The 12,957-nt window shown below is 40.8% G+C and overlaps 1 protein-coding gene and 1 non-coding gene across 2 annotated transcripts in view; one reads left to right on the top strand and one right to left on the bottom strand.

Annotated features, from left to right (window-relative positions):
* Nucleotides 1-253: 253 nt before the first annotated feature.
* Nucleotides 254-12,957, bottom strand: part of LOC124158147 (protein gooseberry-neuro-like) — a 140,089-nt gene continuing 127,385 nt past the window's right edge. Inside the window, exons 6-7 of the mRNA XM_046533331.1 lie at nt 7,045-7,262; nt 254-3,616 (exon numbers count right to left, since the gene is read on the bottom strand). Coding sequence (XP_046389287.1) covers nt 3,167-3,616; nt 7,045-7,262 — 668 coding nt within the window. The 3' untranslated portion in view covers nt 254-3,166. The remainder of the gene's footprint in view (nt 3,617-7,044; nt 7,263-12,957) is intronic.
* Nucleotides 11,817-11,887, top strand: Trnag-gcc. The gene has a single exon. It is a non-coding gene; the product is annotated as a tRNA-Gly (tRNA).

Below are 12,957 nucleotides of genomic sequence, written 5' to 3'. Positions count from 1 at the left end.
TCTGGCTCTGCTAATTTTGCCATGACATCACTGGTCACCTGATTTGTGACCCTAAACACCTTGCCTGAAACTGGCTTTTACTGAGGGCTGATTTCAGCTGATACAACTTGACTTTTACTGACAAGAAATTGATGTCAATTAATGTCTGCTGGCACTATAATTTCTGTGCAGATAGAATACATGTCTTATTAGTTTTAGGCTTTATGCATAAAATTATTTTTATCTCATCACTATTAACTTTGCAGGATGAACCCCATTCCATTAATACAGCCTAGCACTGTATGGGAAAGACTTCATATCATCACTTTTGAGATCACCAGGTCCCCATACAATGCTGAATGATATTCACTTTCCTAATATGTACGTACATATGTATCCCAGGCTAATTGTACAGTTCCTACCTCATCATGTGGACAGCTGAATTTTCTGGGAAATCATGAGGTAAGTAAATATATTTCAATTATAAAAGATGAAATTTGACTGTCTTGAAATGTATTTATTTAAATTACTAAAATTTTATATTACAAATATGTTTTAATTATGCATGCCATGATAAAGATCAAAGCCAATCACTCTATTAAGTACAAAAAATTATCTATGCTACAAATAACTTCATTTGTGATGCATTTCCATTTTCAATCTTCAACAAAAAAAGGTTAGGCAAACCATATTATGTGACCAAATAAATGGAAATTGGGAACACACGTGACAACAAATGGCTCGCTTGGATCAAGCCAAACAAAATTTTTCAGTGGTTGCAGCCTGAGCTACAGTTACTATTTTATTTTTGACGTAAAACAACACAATAAAACTAAGCCTTTATGGATTTTTAAATGCTACTGACTTCTTTCAAAATAAGTAATCTTCATATCACTGGTTTGCACTCACATTTTTGTGACCCCAACCGTATTTCCTCAACAGGTTGTCTTTTTTCCTTATTTTTGGGAAATTTTTATCTTTCCCTCATTTTACTAATGGTCCACTCACATCTTAGCCACTCAGTTACACTAAAAACGAGTACATTTTGGCCATAAACATTTGGCGATAGTCTAATTTGATTGGTCAGGTGCACTTGGTCTTACTCATAAAACTGATAAGAACTTATTTACAATATGCTGTGCCATTGATGACGAGAACCTCCACCTTCACCCATTTGCATTCAGTGGACATAGATAATCAATTCTCTGATACCTTCTTTAAACCATTTTTGACACTTTAAATCTTCTCTATCCTTATTCTCAACTAGTTCACTATGTTTCAACATGGAGCATTTCCTGTGTATATGCTTTGTAAGATGTGTGGGTAGGATTGATTGATCCAGTGTTTAATCTGAATAGATTGTGACCCCCACTGAGAGGGAGGCCACCAGCGACTCCCATAAAACTTTCTTTGGCTGTCTTGATGTAAGGAGGACAGGTAGAAGGGTCTTATAGAGAACACAGCTTCAGATCACCCAATGTCTCAGAGTGACTTTGATTGTTATAGTTGCGATCAAGATGGAAAGAAAAATTTCAGCAAATAAGATGTGATATAATGTGTTAAACCAGGATGCCACACGATAGCTCTCTTTTCTACACCACATGTGCTGTTCACAGAATTCATTGACAGAATGCTGTTTTCAGTTCTATACCACTGGATGCCACATCACAAATTTCTGGCATAAGTTCGTTGCAGTTTTACGTGGTGTTTCTCACTTGGGTAGCTCAAATCCAGAGAGATTGTAAGTTTTTGTTGGACCCCTAGATGATGTGCAAAAATTATTTACACTTCTCTGCCACTGGTGAACGTATTTGGATATTTTGTCCTAAAACATCCACACATATGTCCATATAGGAACAATCATCCCTGATATGATGCTTGCTTCTATTGTGTGATCCACAAATCTTTTGCTATCACTGAAAATGTAGTTAATACACCAGAAACCAGGATTAAGAGACAAGGACCTTTTCCTTGCAAAGATCTGTAAACAAATAAGTGCTCCTACAGCTCTTGTGGATATTGTCCAATGCTAAAGTCAGTCTCCTGCCAATGCCTATCTCCTGCTCAACATGTCCTTCTATGGGTTCCGATTTGCCTTCCTCAAAGTTTTGGCAAAAAATCAAAACTAATCACTATAGAAGAAGCTTTGTAACAGACACATTTGCTCAAACGGATCCCCTAGACAAGGATTAGAAGTGAAGTCACGATACCAGTATGTATCAGTCCAACACACAGAAAAACTGGACTTGACTCTCGACTGATATCATAGCTATCGGTCATTTTGGTTTTGTTTTTTTAGGCTTAGGCTTCACTGCTGTAATCCTCCTTTGACTTAACAGAGATCACAAGAATCTAGAGACAAGTGTTTTTCTCAATTGTATGTCCTATTTTCACTGGAACTTCGGGAGGTTTTAAAAGGCCAAGTCCTTCCTTGTTAAAGCCAAAAGCAAAGCCAAAAGGTTATCACTGGAAAATTTAAGAACCTAAAAATTTCAAGTTCTTGTCCTCTCAGGTAAGCTATGGTTGGATAAATCGGAGAGGGTAGAATGTGAGAAGATCAGTTGGGTAGGAGGTCATCCCCATAATAGCCAACCACAGAATGACTGGGGGTTGTACACTGTGGGCATGCAGCTGATATGCAATATGAAGCCTGCAACTATGGCCAACATAAGCAAACCTCTTGTTCTTCTTTGATGCAAGGGCTTGAAAAGGGACCACAAAACAAAGTTTTTTCTCAAGAATTTATCCTCTTAGGACTCACACTGGAACATTAGGTGATTTCAAGAAGCTTAGTCCTGCTTTATCATGAAATCTTACATCTGGGTCACAAGTCAAGGTAGAATGTGGGGATATACATAGGTTGAGCTCCATATCGGTGCAACTCGCGCAACAACTTGGGGCATAAGCTTTGACTTTCACTGGAACTTTTTGGGATTTCAAGAGGTTAGATCCCTGCTCTCTCAGGAAACCTCTTGTGAAAGGAACAAGGGAAGGCAGTTTGGGGGATTGTTCCGCATCAGTACTATGGTGAGCATTTTGCTGAGGTGCCCAGGGGCATTAAGGTTTTCACTGGAGCTTTTGACAATTTCAAGAGTCTTAAGTCCTTTCTCTCTCTTGAAATCCTTTGCCAAAATAATGAGGCCATGCAGATAATCGTGATACCCATAGGTTTGGATACCATTCACTATCAGTACCACCCGTAGAACGACTGGTGGTGGTGCATCGTGGGCGTCCGGCTGACGTGCGACACAAATCCTGCTGGTCCGGCTGACATGGCAGCGGGGGCGGGTGGCGGTGGGGTGTGGTGGTGGTGTCCAAAGGTGGTTGGGGGAGTGATGGTGGGGGATGCAAGAGGGGCAGAGGGGGGCGGAGGGGAAGCAGGTGGGGAGCCCATGGGTGAGGGGGCGGCGGCACTGCCTCGGGGCAGCCAGGGCGCCATGTCCTGCTGGAGGTGCTGTGGTTGCTGGGTGGCTTCCTGTCCACACGGTTGGTGCTGGTGCTGGTGGTGTGGGTGGTGGTGCTGCATGGAGAAGGAGCCACCACCGTAGGCTCCTCCGGTGCCCATAGACAGGCCATGCAAGGAAGTAGAGCGGTGCGATGGGGAGAGGATTGGGTCCGTGGGGAGGTGTGCGGACATCTGCAAGGCAAATAGAAAAGAAATTTATTAGTATTAAGGGACTTGGAATGGCTTTAGAACTTATCATGCATAATTAAGAAAGGAGAATGTGGAAATGCGACTCAGGGACATTGTTTGGGAGGGAGCTATGGGGGCCTAGGCATCTTCCAAAATTTGTTCATCTTTCACAAAAAGAATGCATGCTACCGACTGAGCACAATTAAGTTAGTTTATGATCATTTTTATAAAAATATTACTTTGCTTAAGAATGCACATTTCAACAGTTTTGCCTAAATATATCTATAAAGTGGTCTATTCAAATGAGTGGCTTGTATTGGACTTAGTCTCCCTTTCCCTCCTAAATAAATAGTTATGTGCCTGCTAAATAAAGCTATGTGCCTGGGTCGACAGATGTAAAAATTTAATAATATTTGAAATGATTGTTTATGCCGGTCTAATAACTAATTTATTTTCATTTGAAGAAATTTGCATTTTTCAATGAGGGAAATAAAACTTATTAGTACTGCAAATCCGAATTCTAATCCCAGGTGAAGCTTTTGGTCACCCCCGTTCTAGATGTGCGAGGTGGCCCAGGGATAAGAATTGCTCCCCTACCTCGAGCAATTTTCCTATCCAAACCAGCCTTCTGATTGAATCACTGAGTTACTAATGCAAAAATTAGCGTACAAGTTCTTTATGTGAAGAATTTACGTTTGCTTCAAAATTTTGAAGAGGGGGATATTCTTTTTAAGCTCATGAGACCAAATTTTAATCCACATCCCCGCCTCCAACACGGGTTATCACTTGTTTATGCGTAGGAAAAATGATTCTCTCGTATATTAAGCTTCCTAGGCAATTATCAAATACAAACGAATAATAAACAAAAATCAAGCGAGAGAAAATACACTGCGAACCCTCCGGTTCAGCAATGCAGTATTTTTTTTCCGGTATTCATTGTTAGCGTGTAAATAATTTTAAAATAAAATAGAGGTAACATCTCCACCAAGGTCGGTTCTTTTCTTTTTCTACCTTGAGGATCTAAAATGTGCTCGGTGGGCGGGAAAAAGTTTTCACTTCAAGAATAATAGAATAATAAAGTATGTGAGGGGAGGGTCCAAGAGGACCTCCCCCCCGGAAATGAGGAAATTATTTCGCATTTAGGCATCTACCACCTACTGACTGCCGGGCAGATAGGAATAGTGCTGACTGCCCCTTCGCTAAAAACCAAATATGACTTATTTCCAGTGCCGTACAAACGAAATTGATAGCATATTTAATGAAATATTTGTTTTTCCGACGCGTGAAAATTGACAGCAAGTTACTGGCGGGGGCAATCCAAATACCACTCAAGCACATTCCCGTAGGAAATTTCTGGCTACGAGCCTGCTTGTAGCAAATACCAGATGATCGAAACGATAACAGTTTAAATAAAACATAGATTTAGTCATCAACTTTCAAAGAGCATTTAAAACGTTGAATTTTGATGATAAATGTATATTTTACTTAAACTATTATAAAATGATATCATTACAGTAATCTAATATTTGCTACGAGCAGGAAAATAAAAATTTACACTTTTGAATCGGAGAAGAAAAGAGTGAGAAATATTTTTCAGCTGGGATGTGGGGGGCGGGGGGTGGAGAAAAGAAGAAAAAAGTTAAGCATTGGGTGTCGTAGTTCAAAGGGCAAATTTTATTTTCTTTTTATGAGCGTCCCTTCTCCGAGGGACTCCGAGGGTGCGTAAAAGTTAATGGACTCCCTTCTAACATCTGTTTCGGCCTCCACTTGGCTAATTTGAGCCGACCAGTGTGACGTCTCCCGCCCTCGTTTTTACGGGCGCCGTCCCCGCCGCGCGTTCGGTTTCCACGGCTGTGGCATGGTCACAATAAATTAGCGGGATTAGTAGTTTTATAGCCGAACACGGGTAAAGCACTGACTCGACCACCAGCGGTATTTTTAGTGCTCATTTCGTCTGTCAGAAAGCGGGGCGCTCCAATCACTATAAATTAGCATTAGAGCTGTAGCAAAAAAATCTGGTGACCTCTCTCGCCCCTTGACCCGAATGAATACATAATCCGTCGTGAAATTTGCTCCAAATGCTCTCATTTGAAATAAGAAAACTGGGGAACTGAGCTCTACGGCCTCATAGATGCAATGTGGAATGAAGAAACTCAAATGGCCGAATAATATCTCTCGATGCTCGTCCATCTAGCAAAAATTAATTACTGTACTTCTTCATTTTCGGTTACTACCGCGTTGGTTGCTGTGGCGAAGGCAACCTTTATGCTAGATTCACTACCAGTGTCTTCAGGTCATCTTCGACCTGAAGATCCTGTCATTGCTAGCCTTTCACGAGGGGGCATTCAACAACTAACAATGAACGAATACAAATACCCATGTCCTAGATACGGGCGACTTACCCAGGTGGGACTCGAACCCGAGGTCTAGGGTTCGGTAGGCGAGGCCGCTACTAAGTTTCGAATCCCGATAGTGAAAATTTTCCACCTTCATTTACGAATAATGAGTACGCTACCCTCTAAACCGCACAAGCAGGGCCGGTTCGAGACACTTTTTGTAGTGTAAGCGAACAACATTCCGGGGCCCCGTCAAGAATAACCTGAGAGGTAGTGGGGATTCTCTCTGGAAAGATTTTAAAATAAATGCAAACAATCGCGAATCTATGGAGTGTGGCAAATAACCCCCCCCCCCTGGTGTATCCAATTTACACTAGATAGAATGGTGATTTTTTTCCGTTCCCCACTACTGCTGGAATTTTAACCCCCCTTGTCCCTATCCTGGAGCTGCCGCTGAATAAAAATACTTTAGGAATAAGGGTCGATATTTAATTATCAGAATGAACTTAAAACGTCCTCGCTCTTATATATAAAATTTGATCTTTTTAGAGCTTAAAATCCAATTATATAAAAAAATTCATAGTTCTGTTACGAATGAGGTAGGTAACATTGAGACAGACGACTGGACAAGTCCATTTGGGAATAATAATAACCTGAATAGTGGGGGTATAGCTATCCACTTAAATATATATAAGTTAAATATACATATATATATGATATAATATACTAAACATTGGACTGAGGGCTCAGGCGTCCCCTTTTTCTTGGCGCCTTACACGGTCGCGTACTTCACCTACTGGCGCTGCGCACAAGTCACCCCTACGAGATAAAGTTTTCCAAACCACCCTAAAGGCTACTAGTTTCTCGCGTACGTATTTCGACCACTTCCATTAAAATGATGACCACTGAGTCAACGTCTTCCGTCCATCCATCCATCCCCTTTCATGTCTCACCTCATAATGCGGCCGGAGGATGGAAAATTGCCATCCTCGGCGTGCATTAATGCAATCTCGCGTAAAATATTCGAATCATAAATCGGCGTCAGTAGGTATAATGGTGGAGTGGGAAAGTTAATCCCGTCCGTGTGTCTCTCACCTGTGATGATATGATGGCCTGGCCGGAAGAGGAGACGTAGGGGGAGGCGAGGGAATAGGAGGAGGAGGTGGAGGAAGGAGGGGTGGGCACGGAGGAGGGGGGCGTCGGCACCGACGAAGGGTTCACGCATCTGCCGGGGTCCCCGGGTGCGCCACCCGCACCCATCGCAGCCATCGCTGCCGCCGACACCACGTGAGACGAGTAGATAGCCGAGTGGTCTGCAAGGAGAAATAGGAAGGAAAAATCAATTTAATTACTACATTTCAACTTTTGAAACAATTATTGACGGATACAAAATATTTCCAACCCTTTTTTAAACGGAAAAATTTTTCTGCTTGGAAAAAAACTAAAGAAATGATTGGAGCAGCTAGGCTTCCGGGTTGTCCTCCGCGTCGCTTCATCTTCGTGACGACATGTTCCCCGGCGTTGCATCAGGCGTTTGAGGCCAAAGTCCTGCTTCAATGCCGCAGAAACTGTCGTCACAAAAAAAAGCGACTCGGAGGAAATCCCTGAAGCCTACCTGCGCCTACTGCCCCAGTCCGCGGAAGTCTCCATCAACATGAAAAAATTCTTGTACGACCTTCCATCAACAAAAGATAAATGAATGATATATGAATCTCAATACAAAACTCCTTAAATTTAATTATCCTTGGATTACAAACTTTTCCGTTTTCGGAAACATCCTAAATCATTTTATGTAAGTGAAACATTTGGGATATTTAGTTTAATGCCTAATTACATGCAGTTAATCAATTAAGGTTAAAAAAAAGAGGAAAACCTTCAACTATTTCAAGCACTGCTGGGAATTTGTACGCGATCAATAGAGCGATCGCTAAGATTAAAACAATAAGATATCTGAAAAAATATGCCTAGATGGAGTCTCGAACCTGGATCTTTTAGTGCCGGAAGAAGAAGGTTCGAACCACGGTCCAGCTAAATGATTTTTTTGTAGTTGAATATCTTTATCTTTAACTACATCTTATTAAAGAATTATTTTAAGCGTAACACATACTATGGAAATAAAATAATGTCTCTATCATTACGATGTTTTTGGGTTGGGTAATTAAAGTGAGGTAATTGCAAGAGACAGATTAGCATTTCACTGGTCATATATTGACAAATTGAAAAATCATCCGAAGAGCACTTTGCTATCACGTAGGAGTAACGACAAGAATTATGAGAGACGATGGTTTTTAATTTATGTTCGGAAACTTACGTTTCATATTCTTTTATTTATTTTCACTATCAGTTGTATTGAGTCACAATTTGCTCTCTTCTCATGTCAGTATAATGGTAGGTGTTGCTGACTAATTGAAGCCACCTAATTTAAATCAATTACAAATTTATCACGCTCAACCCATCAATACTTCTTTGTATTTAATAAGTCAACAATTTTCTTCTAACGTAATAATTTCATCACACACTATATTAGATGAGCCCCTGATAATGTAGAGCTATGACTTTTCATGGCAATTCATTCACCTCTGTAATTTACCCAGCGAAAATTTAAATTTCTTCATAGTCATTCTACGAAAGCACGTGTCATCATTCGTGTAAAAAATATGTATTGTCATTCTCTCTAATATCAGGAGCTTCCAATTATTCAGGGAAATTATGATGTATTCCTTATCTTTTTCATAACAACGTGAAATTACACTATTATGGACAAGTTTCATTCAATGGAATATGGTATGTGTACTGAATGAGATACATGAAAATCTCAAATTCTTTCGATTAATCTTAAATATTGCTCTCCAGCTAGCTCAACAACTTTTGCGGATGCTAGAATACAAAAAACTTCAGGAAGATATTTTCTACCAAGTAATCAGTTTACCTGAAAGAAATTCAGACCTATATCTCTATAATATCCGCCAGATCCACGGATATCCGAATGTTTGATGTCAGCTTACCACTACACTTCACCGTCAAGTGCTAGATCGAATGTTCGCAATGGCTATCTACACTACAATCAATGACTCCATATGTCAACACGATATCTAGTAAAAGTTACGACTTTGCTGCGGACCTCCTAAAACATAAATACACCTATGAAGCGCTAGCTAATGTATGTTTAGGACAAATTTGTCTCGGAACCATCGAAACAGTTGGGTAGACATTCGGGCATGTTATCTAGGCATTCACAATGTTTCTGTAGAAACAGCAAAGTTTTTCATTCACAAATCAGTAAGATGGATTTCTACAACGTGAAGGCCTCTACTATTCAGTGTATCTAGGCATTTATGTAAAAGTAAAATTTGTAAAACCTTTATTATTTTATTGAAGTTCTTCAACGTATTGAGGTGGGTTAACATAAGCATTTTTTTTAATCATCCCACCTGCTACCCATTCCCAAATTAAAATTTTCTCTTCGATTCCCAGAAAGGCCCATTACTTTTCATCCTACTGAGAATAAGTTCTCTACCTCTACCTTTCTCGCTTACCTATCATTCTTCCCTCCAACTTTCCCTCCCGGTACTCGCTCCATCAAAATCTGTGCCATCCTTAGCACGTGTATCAGTGTCTTCTCGTCGACCACTATGCCCTGGATTTTTCGTCGTCCCTAATCTTTCCAGATGCTTCATGCTAACCCAACTTTCGTCTCAGAAGCCCTTCAATTATAATTATTAAGGTTTTATAAATTTTACTTTTACATTAATGCCGAGAGAAACATGCCCGAATGTAAACTCAACTATTTCCGATGGTATTGGGCCAATTTGTCGCAAACATACGTTAGCTAGTGCTTTATAGATGTCATTGAATTGTGGTCCCGCGATTAAAGTCCACTTCATCAGCTTCCGCAGGTCAATTTAAGAAAAACAAAAGCGAAAAAGAGCTTGCAAGTTAGGAGTCGTTTAATTTTTCCCATGACACTTTGGCCGGACCCTCACAATAATAAAAAATGCAGCACTATTCTTACTTTCGTTCAGTGATATTAAAGTGATATTCAGTGTTATTAAAGAGACTAAAATCAGCGACGCACCGTCTTTCGTAAAGGATCGCAGATACGAAATCGCGAATGGAGGAAGTTCCACCCAGATGGGCAGCCATATTCCGACTCCTGTCTCTGGCCCTGCATCGGGCTGCGTCGCCTCATTATCTCTACGCCCGTCCATCTCTTAAGGGCTCAACTTCACCCTGCCTTCATCATCGTCGACGCAATTCTATTCCGGAGCCAGAGAGCATTTGTTATGACTCAAGACTGTGATGGGAAACACCACCACCACCACCACTGTGAGAGTGGCAGTTTGTCCTTTCTCGCCTCTCCCCCTTCCCCGTCGCACTCAGAAATGCGATAGCGTTTCTGGCTCCGGTCCACCTTTTCCGCGATCGCCTTACCTCCAGGGGGTTCCGATGGGAACCAGAAGGAGCTGAACCCAAACAGACGTAGACCTCGTGCCGCCCGAGCGATCATAAGAGCCCCGAAGGAAGAATTAAAATCTCGAAAAGGCTTGAAGCTACGATTCTCACGTACCTGGAGCAGACGTGACTAGAGGGGGGGATTAAGGGGCCTAAGCCCCCTCGAAATTCTTTCGTTTGAGATGAGACGAGTACCCACGATAAATGCTGACCACTATCCCAGGGACATATCCTCTGACCCTCCATTTTTTCGATATAGCTATACAATGCTTAAGCTAAATTAAACGAGATTTTTTAAAGAGTATGAACAATACGATTGCGCAATCTCTCCCATTTTGAGATTAATACACATTTTGAGACTAGGAAACATATCCTTTGACCCTCCATTTTTTTGACATAAGTAGTTATACAATTTTTGAGGGTAATTAAACGAGAGCTTTGATCCAGTAGTAACAACATGACAGCTCAATCTCACCCATTTTTAGGTAATTTGTTTCCGGCAATAATAATCGCCCACTTTTGTCCTACCTCAATCATTTAATGCCCTTAAAAATCCAGAGTATTAAATAAAATTTCGAAATGGCTAGGTAACCAAGTACACTCGTTTTCATGGCAACTGCTAAGTGCATCAAAAATTTTTGCATTGCCATAGCTGACTAAGGAGTTGTGACCCCATGTTTAAGGAAAAATAACGCTTATAATTGTTTCCCCTACCACCTCCTGAAGTATTGCAGATTCACCCTGAAACATCCTGTATGTCATAATTTCTGGCGATAATCAACGATGGATTTTAATTTCAGCAATGTGCAAACGAAATATAGAGCTGATTGAATGAAATGTATGGTTTTTCGATCGTGCAAATTGGCAACAAAATATCAGAATAGGCAACCCACATACCACAAAGCACCCACATCGAAACTAATTTCTGGTTACGTACCTGACCTGCACGAAATACATGAAATTTGTATGATTTCGCAAGTGCTATATTACATTGTACCACTCAGTTAATATATCTAGAACCAATTTTCCAATTTTCAATAGAACCATAAGTATTACTAGTCCAAACTGTTTGGATATAAATCATGAGGCTCGGAGACCTGTACTCAGAGGCCAAGCATGAATCCCACGTCAGTTGTACCGAAATTTCGATCTGAGGTTAGTTAAATTGCAGCAGAAAATTTGGAAGAGAAAGAGACTTTGAAGATAGAGGAGGCTCTAAGGTCCGTGGCTGAGGTGAGAATACTTATTCTCTAAGCATCCGAAAGAAAGGAGGCATAATTATTGACAGGGCGTAGAGGTCACTACTGCAAAATAGTAAACTTGATTTTTCGAAACGAAAGGATTTATGTCTCTAAAATAAAGGAAAAAAAGTGTTAAATTTTGTCTTATCCGAAAAACTCTTCCATTTTTCATAAGCATCGGTGGTTCAGTGGTAGAATGCTCGCCTGCCACGCGGGCGGCCCGGGTTCGATTCCCGGCCGATTCAATTTTTTGTTTACTTGTGTGAGATCGAAACTCTGTGATAATTTCAGCCAGTCTCCGTTATTCTGGTCTCCGTAATCTAATTTGCTCTCATTATTTTACTCGTCAAGGGTAGACTTATCGAACAAGGGTAGGTACAGTTTATTGTTCCCTATCAGCAAAATATCATACACATTTTCTTCTTAATGCATTATGATGCATTGTCGTAATCTGTTAAATATATTTATAAACGTCAGGGCATCCTTTTGAATAACAGAAGTATTGAGTTTAATTTTGACCATGATATTTATCTTTTCCCATTTCAAATAAATTATTTACCGAAAGACACATCGAATAAACCGCTCGTAACAACAACCAATAGAATTTATTCCGATCTGAGTATCCACCACACCTCCTGGAAACCGTCATGTCTTATAAACCAATTCTAACGACAACCGATCGAAATAATTCCTATAAGATTGTCTAACACCCTTTCCCATTGGGGATGTGCTTGACACTGTTCGGAATTATTACGATCGGCTTTCATTCCGAACTGTTGATTCCGATTGGTTGCAATGCGATCGAAATTTGTTGGGTTTGAAAATTTTATCTCCGATGTCGATATGGGCCCTTGTTGTGAGTCTTCGGATTGAGAATTTTCAAACACAACAAATTCCTATCGCGACGCAACCAATCGGAATCAACCGTTCGGAATGAAAACCGATCGTAATAATTCCGAACGGTTTCAAGCAAAATCCTATTCGGGAGCCGTCGCGTCTTATAAATCGCTCGTAACGACAACCGATCGAAATAATTCCGTTCTGGGTGTCTAAAGGCCGTTTTACACGGTACACGGAATTGCGCAATCTGACGTACGTGCGAAGGCGCAATCAAAATTGCGTCGTGTAAAGCGGTGAATTGCTAGAACACATGCGAGAATGCGTGGATACGAGACGGCAAAATAGCCCCTGTTCTAATTTAGTTCATGCATTCGCGCAATTCCACGCCATTTCAGAAATTAATGCAGCTCTAACCTGCGCAATTCCGTGCCCCGTGTAAAACGGCCTTAACACACCCCCTGGGAGCCGTCCGTGG

Source organism: Ischnura elegans, chromosome 4, assembly GCF_921293095.1.
Source record: "Ischnura elegans chromosome 4, ioIscEleg1.1, whole genome shotgun sequence".
NCBI lineage: Eukaryota > Metazoa > Arthropoda > Insecta > Odonata > Coenagrionidae > Ischnura > Ischnura elegans.
The sequence above is the reverse complement of the archived record's forward strand: the minus strand, read 5'-3'. Positions and strand labels throughout refer to the sequence as shown.